Here is a 23,422-nt window from a genome sequence, read left to right on the forward strand (position 1 = left end):
CTGCAGCTGGTAATATTAGTAGTGCAGGTCACTCGCAGCTTTGTGCAGACAATGAATTAATGATTACTGGAGTTGTCTGTCCTGTCATTCTAGTGTGCACACACTGGGTGTGTTGATGGCAAGGGTGAAATCAGGGTTGAACAGGATTTACATAACCAGTGTTTAACAAAGAAGAAGCAGGTCTTGGAAGTTGCTGCGGCCGCTGGTTTAACTGTCTTTTACAATGTGGCTTTATAATTTTTTGCTGGGTTTTGACCTCAAAGGGATATTCCTGTTCATTTTCATTTTCATCCTTATAGCAGACTTTATCAAAAACAGGAATCCTCCAAATTATCCTCCAGGACCATTGGCTCTTCCCCTTGTGGGAAGTTTCTTCAGTGTGGACAATAAACATCCTCATATTTATTTTACCAAGGTAAAGTTTTAATTAATGCATATTTTCATTTTCAAATGTGAAGTTTAAGGAGACAATCTAATATATTTAAACCACATTTTAAGTGTTCTGGTTCATCAGTGTTTGTTCCTTGATCTATTGTCCACAGCTGGCTGATGTTTATGGGAATGTGTTCAGTGTCCGCCTTGGCAGTGAGAAGATAGTGTTTGTGTCTGGGTACAAAATGGTGAAGGAAGCCATAGTGACACAAGCCGAGAACTTTGTGGATCGGCCATACAGTGCAGTGGCTGACAGGTTTTACTCAGGAGACACAGGTGCACAGCTCTCTCTCTTTTTCTTGTGCTGTGTAGGAATTAGTTGAGCCATAAACCCTGTTTCTTCTGCTTGTTTGTGTCTAGGTGGTCTGTTCATGAGCAATGGTGAAACATGGAAAAGACAGCGGCGCTTTGCCTTGTCTACCTTACGTACCTTTGGCCTGGGCAAAAACACCATGGAGCAGAGCATCTGTGAGGAGATCCGACACCTGCAGGAGGAGATAGAGAGGGAGAAAGGTGATTCACAAAATAAGTTCTTGATCAGCAGCTCTTCAGCAGTATAGCCTTGTCTAAACAGTGGACTCCTCTCCTCCAGGTGAACCTTTCAACCCAGCAGGTCTCTTCAACAATGCTGTGTCCAACATCATTTGCCAGCTGGTGATGGGGAAACGGTTTGACTACAGCGACCACAACTTCCAGACCATGCTGAAGTATCTGTCTGAAGCTATTCAACTGGAGGGCTCTGTATAGGGTTCTGTGAGTCAGCAATATCCACACATCCAGGATCTATAACTGCTTATCCTTTATAGGGTCGCAGGCTGGAGTCTATCCCAACTGTCATGGGCATTAGGTGACAGCCAAGCACAGGGCTTAACCAAACAGTCGCACCAGACAACCATTCACACAAAATGAATCTAAGCGGTATGTTTTTGGATTGTGCGAGAAAACGAAGTATAAAATATTGTAACCCCAGTTCTTTCAGCACAGGCACAGCTCTGCACTAGACTCTTTAGGCAATACTCCGCTCATCATGAGCACACCTTCACACTTTGAGAAAAGCAAAAATGTTGCCAGGGCAATTAAGATGTGCCTGCCCGAATACGTCGGACCCCAAAGTATAAAGGGAACTGGATTCTTGCTGTCAGACATTATACACCCTCTTCAGCAAGTGACATAAGAACATCAGGGCCTCAAGGGTGTTAGACAGGTTTTTCAAACTGTTGAATTGGATGAGGTGATTTAGGAGTGGCGGCCCGCCACTCCTAAATCCTACCCGCCGCTCCTTCAAATGTCGTTTTTTTGTTGTTTTTTTTAAAATTGCAAATACACCACCATCGCATCACAGCACAGTCCTGCACTGCGTTGGGTGTCGCGAGTGCTGAGGCAGATAACTATCTTGCTCCGTATCTACTCTTTGGGGTAGATACCACCGCCCCCTCCCACCCCCCAACAGAACTAATTGGTGCCGACGTTAATTAGCTACTCGCATCCAGGCATCAGGTCGGAGAGTCAGAGGAGTGTCGGCTTGAAAATAGCGTGCAACTTACCGGAGAAAAGGTAGACTTATTAGCTTAAGAAAACTTATAATAGATTTTATTAGTTAAATAAACATTCACAAAATATTGATGGCCAGCTAAGGTTACGTAGCTTAAGTTAATTGGGCCCAGTGCCAACTCAACTCAGTGTCGCTAACGTGAGTAAACTAATTGATAGCATTAAGCGATATACACCCCATGATGTAACTGCTGACTGCATTTTCAGATGAGCTTGTTCAAATATTTTTCAAAGAAGAGAAAGACACCTGATGAGAATGGCGCTAGTCAGGTATCATTAGCCTTTTTACTGACTCAAATTATGATGGTTAGGTAAAAAATTATGTTCACACTTGTAATCAAATGTGACGTGAGTGTAAATTATCTAACGTTAATGTTTTATGTAATCGTATAAGACAAGTAACAGACAGGGAGGAGCAGTGCAACAAAGTGAAGGAGAGCAGAGTACAGGAGGGGGAGTGCCGAGTGAAGGAGCAGGAGAGCAAAGTGATGGTGCAGGAGAGAAAGATGAGAGTAGAGGAGAAAAACATAAAGGGAAACACAGGCTATCAAGCTGGGATCCTAAATGGGTTGAAAAAATAAATAAATAAATAAATAAATAATTGTTTCTATTTGTAGGTGAAGACTGACTTGAGAAACAGGCTGCAGGGGGATCACCTTGCAGCATGTATGCTGCTGAGCATCAACGGGCCACCTCTTGGGGAATTTCCGTACAACAGAGCCTTAGAGCTGTTCTACAAAAAACCAAGAAAAATCCATTGTTCTGAGCCCGGGTGCAAACTTTGCCACTGATTACAGCCCCATCAAGAAATTATTATTTATTGTTTTTATTATTTTATTGTTGAATTTTTGTTATTATTTTTTATTTTTACATTCAGCCTTTAAAAAGCGTCATTTGTTTACGCCGCCACGGCTCCCCGGAGAGCCTGCCCCCGCTGCCGAAAAAAATCCTAGAGGAAACACTGACAGAGTAACTCCCAACCCGTGATCTCCCTCCCTAAATATAGAGCCGGGACAAGTGTCAGTTCTTTTAGAGCTGCTGAATTTGTGATATGTGTCTTCCGAAAACACAGCACTTGTGATTGGACACAGCATCTTTAATTTCTCTCATGTCCTGTATGGAGATTGTGAAGGGAAAAACAGATATGTGTTTGCCAGCTGTGGGGCAAGAGCTAAAAAGATGTGATATGCAGTCTTGGCCTTCTCCATCCTCAGATCCTCTGCATATGGCAAGCTGGCCCATGAGAGGCCAGGTGTAGAGGGTAAAGAGTGATGGTGAAACCGGGGAGAGAGAAGGACAAGGAAAATGCCCTTAAGGAATGTTTTTTGTTTTAATTAAAAACCATCAATCACATTACCAACAAGTACACCAACACATTACAACATTGCTGCCTTTTGCCTTGTCATGAGAGGGTGCAATGATAAGGTGTCTCTGAAGAGGCAAAGAGGAAAATGGGAGCAGACCAAACTATGTACTGCCGTGTCTCTTTTTCTCTCGTCCGTTACTGTGCGTCAACTCATCTCCTTTTGGTGGATGAGTGTTTGTCCAACAGGACCATCATCTCTTCACCTCTAGCTGTTGGAAGCGCTAAGTGACTAACAAAAGAGTCCTGCAGTATTTTTAGGGGGTGTGGGTCTCAGTCACACTTGGCAAGAGCCTGTGGTAAATATAACTCCCTAATCAAAACTCTGGCATCTCTCTGTGATGCAGCAGCCATGGTTAGAGGCTTCCTGCATTGACTGCGGAAGCATGTGGACTGCCACGCCATCCAGGGCAGTGCACACAGGGTTAAACTTCTCCCGACCCTGCATCGGGAGATAATCCACTATATCCACAGCTAAAGCTCTCCCTAACAAGCTGCGGCTGCCAGGACACCTCAAAACAATGAGTGGCTTGAGTTGGAGAAGTTGGGTGGAGCCCAACACGACTCCTTGCAGATGGACATCAACAGCAGGAGTGACAAGTGGCAGCATCACGCTGAAGCCTCTTGACTGATCCCACCATTGTTAGCATCTAAACCTCAGCAGTGCCAGACAGGCTGGTGGTTACTGAACAACACTCTTTGCATTTGCAGAGGCACTGACGAGGTTTTTGAGGTTCTTATGGGCGCTGGCCTTTCTGCATTCTGACTGTCTTGTGGGAGTTAAACTGAGGGGCCCGTGTCTTTTGTCTAGTTTTACAACAAAAGATAAAAGGTGATATGAATACGTTTTTCTCATTTATTGTTTTCTTCTACGTAGCTGTATGAGGCCTTTCCTGGAGTGATGAAGCACTTGCCAGGTCCTCACAACAAAATGTTCAGCCACTACAACACAATCCTAGACTTCATTAGTCAGGAGGTAAAGAACCATAAGAAGGACCTGGACCACAGCAGTCCTCGGGACTACATTGATGCTTTCATCATTGAAATGGAGAAGGTGAGTGAACAATTGTACTGTACAAAACTGTGTTACCCTTTCGGTCTATCAACCAGCCACTCACTACTGTATCTTCTCTGTATTTCATAGCAGAAAGAGTCTGATCTGGGCTTCACTGAGGACAATCTGGCTCTGTGCTCTCTGGATCTGTTTTTGGCTGGAACGGAAACAACCTCCACCACTTTGCTGTGGGCTTTGGTTTACCTCATCAAAAACCCAGATATTCAGGGTAGGTGACATGCTAGGAACCAAACTGAGCTACAACTGAGCAAGAAAATGAGACAAAAGTCCATAGCAATGCTGATGACTCTGTGAGGCTGCACTGGGGCACAGCAGTACTGAGAGCTAACAAATTAAAGCTGATGGGAATGCTAAAAATTAACAATCAAATTTTTCTCAGCTCTCAAGCTTAATTCACAAAATTGTCTTGCAGACAAAGTCCAAGCAGAGATAGACAGAGTTATCGGACAGACCCGACAGCCCAGCATGGCAGACAGACTCAACCTGCCGTACACCGATGCTGTTATTCACGAAGTCCAGAGGATCGGAAACATCGTTCCTCTTAATGGACTCAGAAAGGCTGCCAAGGATACAACTCTGGGTGGTTACTTCATACCCAAGGTGCATTTAGCAGACAGTCATATGAGTGTTGTGGTTATGCCATTGCTTGTTGTTAACCTATAGATCTTGTTTTTTAGGGTACGTCCTTGATGCCCAACCTGACCTCTGTGTTGTTTGACAAGACTGAATGGGAGTCTCCAGAGACCTTTAACCCTGGACACTTCCTCGATGCTGAGGGAAAGTTTGTAAAGAAAGAAGCTCTCCTGCCTTTCTCTGCAGGTAAACCACTTTCTTCTCAATCTTAAGGGCATAATCTGAAACAGAATATATGTTTAATCCCCCCCACACCTTTGTGTGTGTTGTTTCTTCAGGGAAACGCGCGTGTCTCGGAGAAGGCCTCGCCAAGATGGAACTGTTCCTCTTTTTGGTCGGCTTACTACAGAAGTTCTCTTTCTCTGTTCCTGATAGAGTAGAGTTAAATACAGAAGGAGTAACTGGAGGGACACATGTGCCACACCCCTTCAAGGTTTATGCCAAAGCTCGCTGAATTTTGTAATATTTGAGTAATTTTTCCTCTGAACAATATACAACAAAAAAGACTAAGCAAATGCTTCAGGAAGTGTAGAGAAAACTGTAATGACTTTTCAATCTCAACCTTTCACTGTTGTATAATTGCACCATGTACTTTTCATTCTCTCCGTCAGTATGTTAAGTTCCATGTAATTAAGTTTTTAGGTAAAAATATTCTGGTATTAATGGCACTGTTTGTAAGACATATCCCTTTGTCTGTCTTATTCATGATATTAGTAACCCCTCTGATTTTCAAGTCAAAGTCAAAATCAAGTCAAAATTTCTTGTGAAATAAACGTAAAATAAAATTAGGTATGTTAATGCTGACCTCCACTAGAAAGTTCTTGATAAGTTCTGACTCGCTCAGAATACTTACCCTCTATCTAATCATATTTCTTGGCTTAGCTGATTGATTACGGGCCAATCTGCCCAATTACATTACAATCAAAACGTCAAAACTTTTTCACATGTAAAAAGTTTTTGTTTGTTTGATCGGTTTGCACACTTGTTTACCAATTATCCATTTACCCCTCCCTCATGACATGAAACAAAGTCACTCTAAAACTTGACAAAACGTCATCATGTTGCAGTTATGATGTTCTTTAATTTCAATGATGCTGTAATTTCTGTGAACACACACAAATAATTTGCTGATACAAAAAGAGCTTGTAAGTGATACTTTGCCAATTTTCTACCAAATTTGTCTCATAACAATGTAGGTAATATGCATATATGAAGTATGGTCAACTTCCATCCATCTTGCCTCATATTTATTATAATATTGTAGTATATGTATATGACAATAATAATTTTAAGTGTATAATAAACGTATGACTAATAATAAAAGCAGCAGTAGTAGGCCTCAGGCAGGGCCATGCAGCAGCGCCACTATGACACACAATTCAGGCGCAATTGTGATCCCGAGTGCAAAGGCTCTGGGAGGGAAGCCGAGTTAACAAATTGTAGAATGGGACATAGTTGTTATCAAATGGAGACAGAGAGAGAGAGAGAAGGAGAGAAGGGGCTCAGCACATCATAGGAAGTGCCCCGACTCTTTAAAAACATAAGCCAGCCAATCAAGATGTGTTTATCCAAATACCATCAGACCCCACAGTATAGAAGAAGTTATTTCTTGCCATTAAACATCCAACACCTTCTTCAGCGAGGGCCATAGGAGCAAAAGGGGCCCCTGGGGGTTAGATATGTTTTTCAAAGCAGCTGAATTGGGTCAGGTGTCTTAAAACATCATGACGACCTCGGCGGTCAAAGAGAGTGCATATACTCATAGAACAGCACTCATTACTGGCCTTTAATTTCTCCCATCTGCTGAATGGAGACTGTCAGCAAAAAATAGGTGTGAGTTTGCCAGCTACAGGGCAAAGACCCTCTCTATCATCAGATCTTTAACAAATAGAAAGCTGGACGATGGGAGGCTGCCAAGGAAATTTCTGAGCCAGTAAAGGGGGTCCTAACCGGAGACATGGAGAGTTCCCAGCTCTGGAGAGGTGCATGAATGCATCACAGCCGGCCCTATAACTGACAGTCTGCCACTGCTTAATCCTCTCTCCATCTTCTCTTCCAGGATATTGGGAGGGAAAATACTACGTGTTTATTTGTTTCATGTTACTCAGAGCTGTCATATTGCATGATGTGAACTACAGTATTTTAGTCCATCATGCAGAGCATGGTGTTTATAACAGCGCTACAAGGCCACTGGTTAAAACTGGTAACACTAGTGTTAATCCTTCGTCCTCTCTCTCCTGTACTAGAGCTGGGGCTGGTTGTGTGTTTGTAGCTCAGTCATGAAGCCTCAAAACAAAACAAAATAAAAACAAAACGGTCTACATGTTGAATTTAGTGATGGCAAAAAAGGAGAGAAAGGGGAAAAAAGGACAATACTCTCAAGGAATGTAGTTTGTTTTAATTAAAAATATCTATTTTTCACATTACCAACATTAACATTGACACAAACACATTACAACATTGCCACCGTTCACTTCATCATGAGAGGGGGCCATGATTGAGGTGTCTCCAAAGAGGCAAAGAGGGAAAGTGGGGTGGGCAAACTGTGTACCGCTGTGTATGCTTTCTCTCGTCCATTACTGCACTCGGTCTCATCTCCTTTCTGTTGATGAGTGTTTGACCAACAGGACCACCATCTCACCTCTTCTTGCTGTGAGTCTAAGCCACACATGGCAAGAGCCTGTGGCAGACATGACTCACTCTGCACTACTCTGGTGTCACACACAGCAGCCATGGTTAGACGCTCCATGCTGCAACTACACAAGCAGATTTGCCACCAGACCATCAAGGGGGGCACGCCAGGTTAAACTTTTCTGTGCAACCCAGCACCGTGCAGAGCCAAAATGGCGAATAACATGGCTAAGCAGTAACAAATACAAACTGAATAAAATCGGGCCAAGTACTGAGCCCTGTGGGACACCACATGACTTCAGAGCAACTGAAGAACTGAAGTTGTCAATCCTGACCTTGAATTCTCTGTTTGATAAGTAGAAAGTAAACCAGTTAAGAGAGGTTCCACTTAAACCAACCCAAAAGGTGATAAAAGGTGATGTGAGTAAAAGTTTATCTCATTTATTGTTTTCTTCTAAGTAGCTGTATGAGGCCTTTCCTGGAGTGATGAAGCACTTGCCAGGTCCTCACAACAAAATGTTCAGCCACTATAACACAGTCCTAGACTTCATTAATCAGGAGGTAAAGAGCCATAAAAAGGACCTGAACCACAGCAATCCCCGGGACTACATTGATGCTTTCATCATCGAAATGGAGAAGGTGAGTGAACAATTGTACTGTAGAAAACTGTGTTACCCTTTCGGTCTATCAACCAGCCACTCACTACTGTATCTTCTCTGTATTTCATAGCACAAAGAGTCTGATCTGGGCTTCACTGAGGACAATCTGGCTCTGTGCTCTCTGGATCTGTTCATGGCTGGAACGGAGACCACCACCACCACTTTGCTGTGGGCTTTGGTTTACCTCATCAAAAACCCAGATATTCAGGGTAGGTGACATTCTAGGCACCAAACTGAACTAAAAGCAAAACAGCAAGAAAACATGACAAAATGAATCTAAAGTAATGCTCTGTGAGGCTGGACTTGGGCACAGCAGAACTGAGAGGTAACAAATTAAAGCTGATGGGAATGCCAACATTTAACAATCAAGTTGATCTCAACCTTCAAGCTTAATTCCCAAAGCTGTCTTGCTTTCCTAGACAAAGTCCAGGCAGAGATAGACAGAGTGACTGGACAGACCCGACAGCCCAGCATGGCAGACAGACTCAACCTGCCGTACACTGACGCTTTCGTCCACGAAGTCCTGAGGATGGGAAACATTGTTCCTCTTAATGGACCCAGAAAGGCTGCCAAAGATACAACTCTGGATGGTTACTTCATACCCAAGGTGCATTAAGCAGACGGTCATGTGAGTGTTGTTTTTATACAGTTGCTTGGTTTTAACCTATGGATCTTGTTTTTTAGGGTACGTCCTTGATGCCCAACCTGACCTCTGTGTTGTTTGACAAGACTGAATGGGAGTCTCCAGAGACCTTTAACCCTGGACACTTCCTCGATGCTGAGGGAAAGTTTGTAAAGAGAGAAGCTCTTCTGACTTTCTCTGCAGGTAAATCATATTCTCCTCAATCTTACAGGCATAATCTGAAACACAGTTTACTTGTTGTCCTTAACTTTTACTTTTTCATGTATGTATATGTTTATGGATTCATCAGGGAAACGTTCTTGTATCGGAGAAGGCCTCGCAAAGATGGAACTGTTCCTCTTTTTGGTCGGCTTACTACAGACGTTCTCTTTCTCTGTTCCTGATGGAGTAGAGTTAAATACAGAAGGAGTAACTGGAATGACACGTGTGCCACACCCTTTCAAGGTTTACGCCAAAGCTCGCTGAATTTTGTAATATCTAACTGAATCATTTTTCATCCAAACAATGTACAACAAACAAGACTAAGCAAAATGCTTTTGGACGTGTAGAGAAAACTGTAGGGACTTTCCCAGTTTCAACCTTTCACTGTTGTATGATTGCCCCATGTACTTTTTATTATCTCTGTCAGTACAATTTGTTCCATGTAAAAACATTTTTGGGTAAAAACATTATTGTATTAATTGCACTGTTTGTAAGAAATTTACCTTTGTCCTTCTAATAATATTAGTAACGCCTGTTCTTATTTCCATCAATATTAAGCAACAGAAGGCCATGTTATATTACATATTCATATATCCATTAGATCATAATATATTTTGTATTAACTCCACTTTAGTTAAGAATGATTTCTTTAATGTTACAATGCATAAATGTTCCCTGTTTGTTTTTGCATGTTTGCTGACTAGAGAGAAATAAATTCTTTTAGGATTAGCCTCTTTGAGTTTCTAATGAGTGAATGGAAAACATGTTGTTGCATAAACATGGCCATGTATCTTCAAGATACATACAAAGATACAAAGACAAAACCATGCCTTTGTCATTTTTTACTGATTTTTAACAAGAAGAAGGAAAAAAGAAATTATAGCAACTACAAGAGATACTGTACAATTCTCTAAATGTGCCTTTAACTGAAATGACAGCCGTCATTCTGTCCCTTTTTCTGTTTTTTCATTCACAAAAGTTGCATTTTTTCCCCTAAATGTGCATTAAGGATGTTTTTTTCCGTACTTAGATCAATAAATGATTTTGGTTGTATTCTAGGGTTGTCTTCATTAACATCATTTCAGGGAAGTTAGGGTTTTGTTGAATAAGTGAGCACATGGAGGTAGCTTCAAAATCACAATCTCACTGTTTGCAAAGTCTCAACATCTTGAATCTTTGGGAAATCTTTGAAAAACATGCATTTTAATAACATTTGTAAAACAGGCCTCCATCTGAATTCAAAGAGGGCTTTTTCAGCCCATTGACCATGATGCTAAAATTCCCACCTGTGTTGCAAAAGACATTGTGTAGCATGTGACCTACATTTTTACATTGTGTGGAAAGATCCGTCCAACCCATTTCCCACCCATGAACATGCAGCTGCACAGTGGATTAACCAGGTAGGTTCACTCCCACTGAACTCTGCATCAGTGGAAGGACTTTGCTCACACTATGAACATCCAATCACGTAACACACATTAAGTATTGCTCACTGACAGCTGAAAGTTGCTTGCTGAGCTGACATTGTTTTTTCTCATGCATGATTTTTCATTATTATTATTATTAGACATCGGTTTTGCATGGTAGAGGTCTTGTTCCCAAAGGGTGTGTCTGCAGCTGGTAATATTAGTAGTGCAGGTCACTCGCAGCTTTGTGCAGACAATGAATTAATGATTACTGGAGTTGTCTGTCCTGTCATTCTAGTGTGCACACACTGGGTGTGTTGATGGCAAGGGTGAAATCAGGGTTGAACAGGATTTACATAACCAGTGTTTAACAAAGAAGAAGCAGGTCTTGGAAGTTGCTGCGGCCGCTGGTTTAACTGTCTTTTACAATGTGGCTTTATAATTTTTTGCTGGGTTTTGACCTCAAAGGGATATTCCTGTTCATTTTCATTTTCATCCTTATAGCAGACTTTATCAAAAACAGGAATCCTCCAAATTATCCTCCAGGACCATTGGCTCTTCCCCTTGTGGGAAGTTTCTTCAGTGTGGACAATAAACATCCACATATTTATTTTACCAAGGTAAAGTTTTAATTAATGCATATTTTCATTTTCAAATGTGAAGTTTAAGGAGACAATCTAATATATTTAAACCACATTTTAAGTGTTCTGGTTCATCAGTGTTTGTTCCTTGATCTATTGTCCACAGCTGGCTGATGTTTATGGGAATGTGTTCAGTGTCCGCCTTGGCAGTGACAAGACGGTGTTTGTGTCTGGGTACAAAATGGTGAAGGAAGCCATAGTGACACAAGCCGAGAACTTTGTGGATCGGCCATACAGTGCAGTGGCTGACAGGTTTTACTCAGGAGACACAGGTGCACAGCTCTCTCTCTTTTTCTTGTGCTGTGTAGGAATTAGTTGAGCCATAAACCCTGTTTCTTCTGCTTGTTTGTGTCTAGGTGGTCTGTTCACGAGCAATGGTGAAACGTGGAAGAGACAGCGGCGCTTTGCCTTGTCTACCTTACGTACCTTTGGCCTGGGCAAAGGCACAATGGAGCAGAGCATCTGCGAGGAGATCCGACACCTGCAGGAGGAGATAGAGAGGGAGAAAGGTGATTCACAAAATAAGTTCTTGATCAGCAGCTCTTCAGCAGTATAGCCTTGTCTAAACAGTGGACTCCTCTTCTCCAGGTGAACCTTTCAACCCAGCAGGTCTCTTCAACAATGCTGTGTCCAACATCATTTGCCAGCTGGTGATGGGGAAACGGTTTGACTACAGCGACCACAACTTCCAGACCATGCTGAAGTATCTGTCTGAAGCTATTCAACTGGAGGGCTCTGTATGGGGTTCTGTGAGTCAGCAATATCCACACATCCAGGATCTATAACTGCTTATCCTTTATAGGGTCGCAGGCTGGAGTCTATCCCAACTGTCATGGGCATTAGGTGACAGCCAAGCACAGGGCTTAACCAAACAGTCGCACCAGACAACCATTCACACAAAATGAATCTAAGCGGTATGTTTTTGGATTGTGCGAGAAAACGAAGTATAAAATATTGTAACCCCAGTTCTTTCAGCACAGGCACAGCTCTGCACTAGACTCTTTAGGCAATACTCCGCTCATCATGAGCACACCTTCACACTTTGAGAAAAGCAAAAATGTTGCCAGGGCAATTAAGATGTGCCTGCCCGAATACGTCGGACCCCAAAGTATAAAGGGAACTGGATTCTTGCTGTCAGACATTATACACCCTCTTCAGCAAGTGACATAAGAACATCAGGGCCTCAAGGGTGTTAGACAGGTTTTTCAAACTATTGAATTGGATGAGGTGTCTTAAAACATCACGACAACCTTGGCAATCAAACAGAGAGTAACTCCCAATCTGTGATCTCCCTCCCTAAATATAGAGCCGGGACAAGTGTCAGTTCTTTTAGAGCTGCTGAATTTGTGATATGTGTCTTCCGAAAACACAGCACTTGTGATTGGACACAGCATCTTTAATTTCTCTCATGTCCTGTATGGAGATTGTGAAGGGAAAAACAGATATGTGTTTGCCAGCTGTGGGGCAAGAGCTAAAAAGATGTGATATGCAGTCTTGGCCTTCTCCATCCTCAGATCCTCTGCATATGGCAAGCTGGCCCATGAGAGGCCAGGTGTAGAGGGTAAAGAGTGATGGTGAAACCGGGGAGAGAGAAGGACAAGGAAAATGCCCTTAAGGAATGTTTTTTGTTTTAATTAAAAACCATCAATCACATTACCAACAAGTACACCAACACATTACAACATTGCTGCCTTTTGCCTTGTCATGAGAGGGTGCAATGATAAGGTGTCTCTGAAGAGGCAAAGAGGAAAATGGGAGCAGACCAAACTATGTACTGTCGTGTCTCTTTTTCTCTCGTCCGTTACTGTGCGTCAACTCATCTCCTTTTGGTGGATGAGTGTTTGTCCAACAGGACCATCATCTCTTCACCTCTAGCTGTTGGAAGCGCTAAGTGACTAACAAAAGAGCCCTGCAGTATTTTTAGGGGGTGTGGGTCTCAGTCACACTTGGCAAGAGCCTGTGGTAAATATAACTCCCTAATCAAAACTCTGGCATCTCTCTGTGATGCAGCAGCCATGGTTAGAGGCTTCCTGCATTGACTACGGAAGCATGTGGACTGCCACGCCATCCAGGGCAGTGCACACAGGGTTAAACTTCTCAGTGCGACCCTGCACCGGGAGATAATCCACTATATCCACAGCTAAAGCTCTCCCTTTCAAGCTGCGGCTGCCAGGACACCTCAAAACAATGAGTGGCTTGAGTTGGAGAAGTTGGGTGGAGCCCAACACGACTCCTTGCAGATGGACATCAACAGCAGGAGTGACAAGTGGCAGCATCACGCTGAAGCCTCTTGACTGATCCCACCATTGTTAGCATCTAAACCTCAGCAGTGCCAGACAGGCTGGTGGTTACTGAACACACTCTTTGCGTTTGCAGAGGCACTGACGAGGTTTTTGAGGTTCTTATGGGCGCTGGCCTTTCTGCATTCTGACTGTCTTGTGGGAGTTAAACTGAGGGGCCCGTGTCTTTTGTCTAGTTTTACAACAAAAGATAAAAGGTGATATGAATACGTTTTTCTCATTTATTGTTTTCTTCTACGTAGCTGTATGAGGCCTTTCCTGGAGTGATGAAGCACTTGCCAGGTCCTCACAACAAAATGTTCAGCCACTACAACACAATCCTAGACTTCATTAGTCAGGAGGTAAAGAACCATAAGAAGGACCTGGACCACAGCAGTCCTCGGGACTACATTGATGCTTTCATCATTGAAATGGAGAAGGTGAGTGAACAATTGTACTGTACAAAACTGTGTTACCCTTTCGGTCTATCAACCAGCCACTCACTACTGTATCTTCTCTGTATTTCATAGCAGAAAGAGTCTGATCTGGGCTTCACTGAGGACAATCTGGCTCTGTGCTCTCTGGATCTGTTTTTGGCTGGAACGGAAACAACCTCCACCACTTTGCTGTGGGCTTTGGTTTACCTCATCAAAAACCCGGATATTCAGGGTAGGTGACATGCTAGGAACCAAACTGAGCTACAACTGAGCAAGAAAATGAGACAAAAGTCCATAGCAATGCTGATGACTCTGTGAGGCTGCACTGGGGCACAGCAGTACTGAGAGCTAACAAATTAAAGCTGATGGGAATGCTAAAAAATTAACAATCAAATTTTTCTCAGCTCTCAAGCTTAATTCACAAAATTGTCTTGCAGACAAAGTCCAAGCAGAGATAGACAGAGTTATCGGACAGACCCGACAGCCCAGCATGGCAGACAGACTCAACCTGCCGTACACCGATGCTGTTATTCACGAAGTCCAGAGGATCGGAAACATCGTTCCTCTTAATGGACTCAGAAAGGCTGCCAAGGATACAACTCTGGGTGGTTACTTCATACCCAAGGTGCATTTAGCAGACAGTCATATGAGTGTTGTGGTTATGCCATTGCTTGTTGTTAACCTATAGATCTTGTTTTTTAGGGTACGTCCTTGATGCCCAACCTGACCTCTGTGTTGTTTGACAAGACTGAATGGGAGTCTCCAGAGACCTTTAACCCTGGACACTTCCTCGATGCTGAGGGAAAGTTTGTAAAGAAAGAAGCTCTCCTGCCTTTCTCTGCAGGTAAACCACTTTCTTCGCAATCTTAAGGACATAATCTGAAACAGAATATATGTTTAATCCCCCCCACACCTTTGTGTGTGTTGTTTCTTCAGGGAAACGTGCGTGTCTCGGAGAAGGCCTCGCCAAGATGGAACTGTTCCTCTTTTTGGTCGGCTTACTACAGAAGTTCTCTTTCTCTGTTCCTGATGGAGTAGAGTTACATACAGAAGGAGTAACTGGAGTGACACGTGTGCCACACCCCTTCAAGGTTTATGCCAAAGCTCGCTGAATTTTGTGATATTTGAGTCATTTTTCCTCTGAACAACATACAACAAACAGGACTAAGCAAATGCTTTTGGACGTGTAGAGAAAACTGTAGTTGTAGCCGCTATAACCCCACTATGATTCTGTTAACTCATGAACAAAAGTTGTCAACATTTGTTTCTAAATGTGCATTAAGTATGTTTGGTTCTGTTATAAGATCAATAAAAGATTCACGTTGTATTCCAAAACTGTCTTTACCATCAATTAAGATAAGTTAGGGTTTTGTTAAATAGGCTAACACATGGAGGTAGTTTCAAAAACACAATCTCACTGTTTTCAAAGTCTCAATATTTCTAATGTTTGGTAAATCTGAAAAGCATGCATTGGAATAATGTTTGAAAACCATTTCAACTCAAAGGGAGCTTTTTTGGCCTATTGACCATGATGCTACAATTCTTACTTGTGTTGCAAGACACCTTATAGCGTATGACCTACATTTCTACATTGTGTGAAATGATCTGTCCAACCTATTTCCCACCCATAAATATGCAGCTATACAATGACTCAGTCAGGTGGGTTTACTCCCACTGGACTTTGTATAGTTAGAGGGACTTTGTTTTCATTACGAACATCAGATCTCATAACGCACAATGAGTGTTACATTGCCAAGCTGACATTTTTTTTTACTCGTGCATGATCACCATAGTATTACCATGTTCAAGCATTATATATTTAATCATTATTATTACATACATCACCACTTGCATGCTAGTGATCTTGTATCCCAAGGGTGTGTCTGTAGCTGGTAATATGAGTAGTGCACGTCACTCACAGCTTTGTGTAGACAATGAATTAATGATTGCTGAAGGTTTTTTTTCCCGTCTTGCCAGTGTGTAGTCACTGAGTGCATTGACCACAAAATGGTTAAATAGAGTCTGAGCAGGCATTTCACTTCTGATGTTTAACGAAGAAGAAGAAAGTCTCAGACTGTCCTCTTGTTGGTGGTTTCACTCTCTTTAACAATGTGGCTTTATAATTTTTTGCTGGGCTTTGACCTCAAGGGGATATTCCTGTTTATTTTTATTTTCATCCTAATAGCAGAGTTTATCAAAAACAGGAATCCTCCAAATTATCCTCCAGGACCAATGGCTCTTCCCTTCTTCGGGAACATCTTCAGTGTGGACGATAAACATCCACACATTTCTTTTACCAAGGTAAGGTTCAACACAGCCATGTGTTACTTTTAAAGTGTTACATTTTTGAGACTTAAATTTGGTTTTCATTTCAAAAAGCAAACACTAATTTCGTCAAATGCGCAGAAGCATTTAGAGCAATGAAAGCATGTAATTCTTTACCATTGTTACTGACCAAAGCAATGTTTGAAAAGCAAAGAAGGAAACACCTTTGAACATCATAGTTGTAAGATGCTGTGCGTTTTGGAGATATGTTGTTTTTACTGAGAAATGGAAGAGTCATTGAAATTTTCCATTCATGCATGCACATACATTTATCACAAATAATGTTTTTCTCTGATGTCTTATGTATGTTATTTGTGTTAACGTTCATGTTAAACAGATGTTTTTAAATGCCTTATCATGTTTTGACAGTCATGTTTTTATGCACTTTTTAAAAATGTGGACCTCAGTAAGATTACTAGAGCTCAACCAATATATCTATCAGCCAATTTTATCGACCAATATTGGCCCATCTCAGATACAGTTGTAATGGCTTATATGCTGTCCAATATGCATGATATGAATGATATAATACATTTGAGGGATAATTGCATCATTTAATTTACACACACACACACACACACACACACACACATATATATATATATATAGAGAGAGAGAGAGAGAGAGAAAGAAAGAGATAATATCAGCGATATATCAATATCAGAATTTTTTACTCCCCAATATCAATATCTGCATCTGCCCCAAACATCCAGTATTATTTTGGCTAAGATAAGCTGTGCTTTTGTGGGAAAGCTAATAAGGATCCTTAACAAAGCATTCTTTTTTATTTAAACTGCATTTTAAGTGTTCTGGTTCATCAGTGTTTGTTCCTTGATCTATTGTCCACAGCTGGCTGATGTTTATGGGAATCTGTTCAGTCTCCGCCTTGGTAGTAACAAGATGGTGGTTGTGTCTGGGTACAAGATGGTGAAGGAAGCCATAGTGACACAAGCCGAGAACTTTGTGGATCGGCCATACAGTGCAATCACTGACAGGTTTTATTCAGGAGACTCAGGTGCACAACTCTTTCTCTTAACTTATGCCGTGCAGGAATTCTGTTCCCCTGGGCCATTAATTGTACTTTCTCTGCATGCTTGTGTCTAGGTGGTCTGTTCATGAGCAATGGTGAAACATGGAAGAAACAGCGGCGCTTTGCCTTGTCTACCTTACGTACCTTTGGCCTGGGCAAAAACACCATGGAGCAGAGTATCTGTGAGGAGATCCGACACCTGCAGGAGGAGATAGAGAGGGAGAAAGGTGATTCACAAAATAAGTTCTTGATCAGCAGCTCTTCAGCAGTATAGCCTTGTCTAAACAGTGGACTCCTCTTCTCCAGGTGAACCTTTCAACCCAGCAGGTCTCTTCAACAATGCTGTGTCCAACATCATTTGCCAGCTGGTGATGGGGAAACGGTTTGACTACAGCGACCACAACTTCCAGACCATGCTGAAGTATCTGTCTGAAGCTATTCAACTGGAGGGCTCTGTATGGGGTTCTGTAAGTCAGCAATATCCACACATCCAGGCTCTATAACTGCTTATCCTATACAGCTCTAGTTCCAAACCTGGGGATCCAGACCCCCACTTGGGATCACAAGGCCTTCTGGATTTTAGGAGATGAAAGAAAACTTTTCTTAAAAAGAGAATAAGTACACTCAAAGGAAATAATCTGCTCAGAATTAATCCAGATCACCTGTTTTAAACAAAGCTTATGCAGTTATTGCATTTTTGGGTTAATTGTAGGTTCATCAGTTGTTCTTTACTATTACTGCATGTTATGTTATGTAATACATAAGCTATGTCAGTCAGGTGTCATCACTTAACTCAATGACAGAAAAGTGGTCCCTTGAGGAAAAAGGTTGGGAACCACTGCTTCAAAGGGTCACTGGTTAGAGCCTATCCCATCTGTCATTGGATAAGAGGTGGGGTACACTGTTGACAGGTCCCAAGACAATTATAAGGTGAAAAATGAGACAAACAGCCATCGAAGCACATTTAATTCAAGCTGCAAGTCTTTGGACTGTGGGAGAAAACTGTTGGACCCACGTAAAAGACAAACATGGGAAAAACCTTGACACAGAGGTTCCCAGAGCAAAGTTCAAACCCTAAACCCACTTGCTGTGTGATGAATGAGCAAACCACTGTCCCTTTAGAGATATACACTTGGCTCAATCATTGTCAGAGAGGCATTCTGGTTGGATTGTGGGAGTTGATCCTCAAAGACTAACTGAGAGGCCACTGTCTGTTTTATCACAAAAAGTGACAGGTGAAGATATGAATAAGAGTTTTCCTCATTTACTGTTTTCTTTTGAGCAGCTGTATGAGGCTTTCCCTAGACTGATGAAGCACTTGCCAGGTCCTCACAACAAAATGTTCAGCCACTACGACACCTTGCTCGACTTTATCGGTCAGGAAATAAAGAGTCACAAAAGGGACCTGGACTATAATGATCCACGGGATTACATTGATGCTTTCATTATTGAAATGAAGAATGTAAGTGAACAATTGCACTGCACCATACAACACTGTGCGACCACTCCTGTCTATATAATAGCCTTTCACTACTATTATATTCTCTGCGTTTCTGAATAGCACAAAGACTCTGCTCTTGGCTTCACTGAGGACAATCTGGCTCTGTGCTCTCTGGATCTGTTCCTGGCTGGAACGGAGACAACCTCCACCACTTTGCTGTGGGCTTTGGTTTACCTCATCAAGAACCCTGATATCCAGGGTAGGTGACATGCTAGACCCAACCCTGAGCTAACTGCAGAGCAGCAAGAAAATAAGACTAAAGGAGAATTATCCCCTCGGGGTTGTATGCATCCGCAAACCAGTCAAGCTACACTTACAGTTTACATCATAGTCATGACATGAAAACATGGATGCTTCAAACCCCTACCTAATGTCTCACTTTCTGTTCATGATTTAAGACATTTAATAATGGCCAGAAATGTATTTCTGCAGAGCATTATGATGTCACAGTGAGGTCGACCTTTGACCTTTTGATATAAAATGTCATGACTTTATAATTATATTGGATAAGACATTTGTGTGAAATTTACATAACATACGAATTCTTGAGTTTTGGTCAAAAACATATAAGTTACAGTGACCTTGACCTTTGACCCTCTAACACCAAATTCCTCTGAATCTGAGTGGGTGTTTGTGTCAAACTTGAGGAAACTCCCTCAAGGCCTTCTTGAGACATGTTGTTCACCAATGAGATAGATGTAAGGTCACAGTAATGCTGACCTGTGAACACCCATTTCTAATCAGTTCATTGTTAGGCTCAAGAGGACATTTGTGCCACGTTTGAAAAAAATCCCTCAAGGTGTCTGTGACACCTTTGACCAACAAAATCTAATCAGTTCATCACTGAGTCCCAGAGGACATTTATGCTAAATTTTAAGAAATCCACAGCCACAGCTATCACTGGCCTGGAGACATAAAAAGTCCCAAGCCATGCCAACATCCTCATGTTTACCAACTTTTTTCAGCATCTTATTATGATTATATTTGCTAATAAGCAACAAACCCAAAGCACAGCTGGGGCTGATAAGAATCTAAAAAATGAACATGTCAAATTGTTTTTATTTTGTTGCCTCAAGCTTATTTTCTACATTTTCTTATATTTCTAGACAAAGTCCAAGCAGAGATAGACAGAGTCATTGGACAGACCCGACAGCCCAGTATGGCAGACAGACCTAACCTTCCCTACACTGATGCTGTCATCCACGAGGTCCAGAGGATCGGAAACATTGTTCCTCTCAATATACTCAGAAAGGCTGGCAAGGATACAACTCTGGGTGGCTATTTCATACCCAAGGTGCATTTAGCAGACATTCATGTAATTGTTGTGGTTGCGCCATTGCTTGGTGTTAACCTATGGATCTTATTTTCTAGGGTACGTCCTTGATGCCCATGTTGACCTCTGTGCTGTTTGACAAGAGTGTATGGGAGACTCCAGACACCTTCAATCCTGGACACTTCCTCGATGCTGAGGGAAAGTTTGTGAAGAGAGAAGCTCTGCTGGCTTTCTCTGCAGGTAAACCACAGTCATTTCAACCTTAAGTATAACCTGAACCAAAATATATAATTTACTCTCACACCTTCATTTGTGTTTGTGTTTATGGCCTTATCAGGGAAACGTGTGTGTCTGGGAGAAGGACTCGCTAAGATGGAGCTGTTCCTGTTTTTGGTCGGTTTACTACAGAAGTTCTCTTTTTCTGTTCCTGAAGGAGTGGAGTTGAGTACAGAAGGTGTTACTGGAAGTACACATGTACCCATTCCCTTCAAGGTTAATGCCAAGGCTCGTTAAATTATTCAGCATCTGACTGTATCATTTTTCATCTAAATAAGGTGCAACAAACAATATTTTTAGGTAGTTTAAAGAGAACTATAGTTAATTTTCAATCTCAGCCTGTCCCTGTTGAAATCAGTGATCTGATGGTAATGATATGGTTGCCTCGTGTACTTTTTTTCTTCTTTCTGCCAGTATATTTAGTTCTGTGTAATAAAGTTTTTACATAAAATATTCTTGTATTAATGGCATTCTTTGTAAGACAGTTTCTGCCCCTTTTATCAGTAGCAAAACGTATAAAGATTTCATGAACATTCATTCTTTTAATTTACAATCACGTAACAGTGGTTAAAAGGCATACCGCTGCCCCATAAGCAGAAGATTGGGAGTGATAGGATCCATATTTGCAATGTCAGTCAATACATAGCCAAGAAGCTTATAATTAATAATACCTACCACTTCTAGTCTTTAAAGATCAAATATCTTAATCTCAAGCAGCACCAAAATATGGAGCATGTGGGGGAATTGAAACGGAGGCATGCTCTGTTTACTCAGCTCTCCTTGCATTGATGGTTCTAGTACAGAGAATGCATCCTGTAGCTCCCTGTCTCCATTTCTAAATTTTGATCACGTATTAATTTTAATGGCTGTCCTTGCTGTAAGATAAGGTGACATAGGGCAATGAGAAATGAGTCCATGCCCATGCTAGCAAGCAAGCTGGTCCAAGTGATGAGGTATTTGAAAATACTACACCAGATTTTTTGTTAATGTCGCCTACCAATTTTAGTGGTAAAAGGACCAAAACAGGAGCTGGTGCAGATAGTCTGGTGGCCAGTGGGTTCATCATTTTTGAGGTGACAGGATTACCACACCACTTTCTGCATCCCAAACGCCGACGCTTGGTGACAGGACAGGACTACCTGTGTTCCTCCTGCAGGTGTACCTCCCCTTTTTTACTTGGTGCCACCAGCTACAAATCAGATGAGAGATACAGAGGCACAAGCTGGCTCTGGACCCCAGGAAAAAACTAGATTACACTGACTTCTTGCAAGATTAATAAGTATGATGTTCACTGTGTTGTGTAAGATTATTTTTGGGGGGGGATTTTTTCTCTTTATTGATAGGACAGCTGTAGAATGACAGGAAATGTGGGGGAGAGAGGGGGAGTGACACACAGAATAGGATCACAGGCCGGACCCAAACCCAGGCTGCTGCAAAGGCCTTGGCACATGGGGCGCACACTCTAGCAGATGAGCTAGAGGCCACCCCAGCTAACACCTTTCTGAAGAGACTGCATGTTTTTCAGTAAATTGGGTGCTGTGCTGACCGGATGCTGTTGGATGGACTCTGTTTTTTTTCACGTTTTTATCATGTTACTGAGCTGATGCTGCTTATGAGTTATTGCCATCATAGATGTTCAGGTATAATAATACCTGCTAATAATGAGTTTAGGTTTAATTATTTGCACTATGACATGGATGTTGTTTGAAAAGTAGGTGGATCTGTATCTAGTTATATAAGTCCAATGTTATAAGGACCTTTGTACCGTCTGAATGGATTTAAAGCCAACTGGCCTAAAATGTTAGCTGTGTGTAGTGCAGTAGGAAGTCTTGAAAGGCATGAGCGTTCCTCCTGCTGTTGGTTTAACTGTCTTTAAAAATGTGGCTTTATAATTTTTTGCTGGTTTTTGACCTCAGGGGGCTACTTCTCTTTACTTTTATTTTTATTCTAATTACAGACTTCGTCAAAAACAGGCATCCTTCAAATTATCCTCCAGGACCATTTGCTCTTCCCCTTGTGGGAAATATCTTCAGTGTGGACAATAAACATCCACACATTTCTTTTACCAAGGTAAAGTATGTTTTAATTTTGAAGTGTTAATATTATTGACACATTCAGATATATTTTAACTGTTCATTTGATGTATGTAACTGAATTTACACAAGAGATCTTACACAAACACCATTGTGTAACTGCTTTCAGTCTACTGAAGTATTTAGACAATCTCATGTATAACCTTGCTAATTAACCAGAAAAAACAAGAACAAAACAAAACATGAAAGCCCTGAATAAACTAAATGTGAGATAAATGTTTGCTACATTTATTCTCGTGTCTGTTTTTTGGGGTTGTTATTGGATGGTTGTGGCATGTAGCTGCAGGTCATTATCAGGACATGAAAATTAACTCTCCAGTCTTTAAACTCTCCTCCTGCCGACTCATTGTGAGCTAATTGCTAGCTAGCCAGGTTGAGATTTTTGAATGTTAATGCAAGTAAACATCAAGTGAGATGGAAAAAATGAGCACCAGCTGAACCAGCATCCTGCTAGCCATTACACAGGTGTTGGATAAGAAAGTGGACAACCCATGTGCCACATTTTTTTATCATTATTATTATTTTATAATGAACTGTAATATCCTTTGATTCACTAAAACTGGGCTAAAACCTGGATGGCATGATTCAACCAGGTGACTCATTTTCTTCATTTTTGCGTATGTTTATGGATTCATCAGGGAAACGCGCGTGTCTCGGAGAAGGACTTGCCAAGATGGAGATGTTCCTATTTTTGGTCGGTTTACTACAGAAGTTCTCCTTCTCTGTTCCTGATGGGGTGGAGTTGAGTACAGAAGGAGTAACTGGGATTACACGAGTACCACTTCCCTTCAAAGTTTACGCCAAGGCTCGCTGAATTATGCAACATCACACCGAATAGTTTTTCATCTAAATAATGTGCAGGAAGAAAATCGAGTTCATCTAATACTGTGTAATGATATTTTTACTTGAATATATTCTTTTATTTACTGTTTGTAAGACATTTCCTTCTGGTAAATGGACCTTCATAATCTTG

The 23,422-nt window shown here is 41.7% G+C and overlaps 3 protein-coding genes and 1 pseudogene across 5 annotated transcripts; all 4 read left to right on the plus strand.

The window, feature by feature from the left end:
• The first annotated feature begins 85 nt into the window (after window positions 1-85).
• Window positions 86-5,852, plus strand: LOC121941321 (cytochrome P450 2J5-like; annotated as a pseudogene). Its single transcript, XR_015776661.1, has 9 exons — window positions 86-415; window positions 543-708; window positions 793-945; window positions 1,025-1,185; window positions 4,224-4,400; window positions 4,491-4,629; window positions 4,834-5,021; window positions 5,099-5,240; window positions 5,333-5,852. The product of XR_015776661.1 is annotated as a cytochrome P450 2J5-like (transcript).
• A 734-nt stretch (window positions 5,853-6,586) lies between these two features.
• LOC148189595 (cytochrome P450 2J4-like) lies at window positions 6,587-10,241 on the plus strand. The gene is made up of 5 exons (XM_088077925.1): window positions 6,587-8,324; window positions 8,415-8,553; window positions 8,764-8,951; window positions 9,029-9,170; window positions 9,277-10,241. Exons 1-5 carry the CDS (start codon window positions 8,172-8,174, stop codon window positions 9,450-9,452), a joined length of 798 nt encoding a protein of 265 aa, XP_087934051.1. The 5' UTR covers window positions 6,587-8,171; the 3' UTR covers window positions 9,453-10,241.
• A 595-nt stretch (window positions 10,242-10,836) lies between these two features.
• Window positions 10,837-15,286, plus strand: LOC121938536 (cytochrome P450 2J6-like). Of its 2 annotated transcripts, none has more exons than XM_088077920.1 (9): window positions 10,837-11,214; window positions 11,342-11,507; window positions 11,592-11,744; window positions 11,824-11,984; window positions 13,778-13,954; window positions 14,048-14,183; window positions 14,389-14,576; window positions 14,654-14,795; window positions 14,888-15,286. In XM_088077920.1, exons 1-9 carry the CDS (start codon window positions 11,023-11,025, stop codon window positions 15,061-15,063), a joined length of 1,491 nt encoding a protein of 496 aa, XP_087934046.1. In that variant the 5' UTR covers window positions 10,837-11,022; the 3' UTR covers window positions 15,064-15,286. The 2 variants fall into 2 exon arrangements, with proteins under 2 accessions (XP_087934046.1, XP_087934045.1); XM_088077919.1 differs by having other exon boundaries at window positions 10,851-11,214; window positions 14,045-14,183.
• Window positions 15,287-15,955: 669 nt separating this feature from the next.
• On the plus strand, window positions 15,956-20,807 carry LOC121937608 (cytochrome P450 2J6-like). The gene is made up of 9 exons (XM_088077923.1): window positions 15,956-16,252; window positions 17,126-17,291; window positions 17,381-17,533; window positions 17,613-17,773; window positions 18,592-18,768; window positions 18,868-19,006; window positions 19,914-20,101; window positions 20,179-20,320; window positions 20,418-20,807. The coding sequence occupies exons 1-9, from the start codon at window positions 16,061-16,063 to the stop codon at window positions 20,591-20,593; spliced, it is 1,494 nt and encodes a 497-aa protein (XP_087934049.1). The 5' UTR covers window positions 15,956-16,060; the 3' UTR covers window positions 20,594-20,807.
• The last annotated feature ends 2,615 nt before the right edge of the window (window positions 20,808-23,422 follow it).

Source organism: Plectropomus leopardus, chromosome 5 (assembly GCF_026936395.1).
Source record: "Plectropomus leopardus strain MGB_pleo_1.0 chromosome 5, ASM2693639v1, whole genome shotgun sequence".
Taxonomy (NCBI): Eukaryota; Metazoa; Chordata; class Actinopteri; order Perciformes; family Serranidae; genus Plectropomus; species Plectropomus leopardus.

Excerpts from the sequence above, each read along its gene's own strand:
- LOC121937608 (XM_088077923.1), top strand. The coding sequence starts at position 16,061 with ATGTGGCTTTATAATTTTTTGCTGGGCTTTGACCTCAAGGGGATATTC. Across the intron at positions 16,253-17,125 it reads CACACATTTCTTTTACCAAG|CTGGCTGATGTTTATGGGAA; the intron begins GTAAGGTTCAAC and ends TATTGTCCACAG. Across the intron at positions 19,007-19,913 it reads CAAGAACCCTGATATCCAGG|ACAAAGTCCAAGCAGAGATA; the intron begins GTAGGTGACATG and ends TTATATTTCTAG.
- LOC148189595 (XM_088077925.1), top strand. The coding sequence starts at position 8,172 with ATGAAGCACTTGCCAGGTCCTCACAACAAAATGTTCAGCCACTATAAC. Across the intron at positions 8,952-9,028 it reads ATGGTTACTTCATACCCAAG|GGTACGTCCTTGATGCCCAA; the intron begins GTGCATTAAGCA and ends CTTGTTTTTTAG. Across the intron at positions 9,171-9,276 it reads TCTTCTGACTTTCTCTGCAG|GGAAACGTTCTTGTATCGGA; the intron begins GTAAATCATATT and ends TGGATTCATCAG.
- LOC121938536 (XM_088077919.1), top strand. The coding sequence starts at position 11,023 with ATGTGGCTTTATAATTTTTTGCTGGGTTTTGACCTCAAAGGGATATTC. Across the intron at positions 11,508-11,591 it reads GTTTTACTCAGGAGACACAG|GTGGTCTGTTCACGAGCAAT; the intron begins GTGCACAGCTCT and ends GTTTGTGTCTAG. Across the intron at positions 11,985-13,777 it reads AGGGCTCTGTATGGGGTTCT|CTGTATGAGGCCTTTCCTGG; the intron begins GTGAGTCAGCAA and ends TCTTCTACGTAG.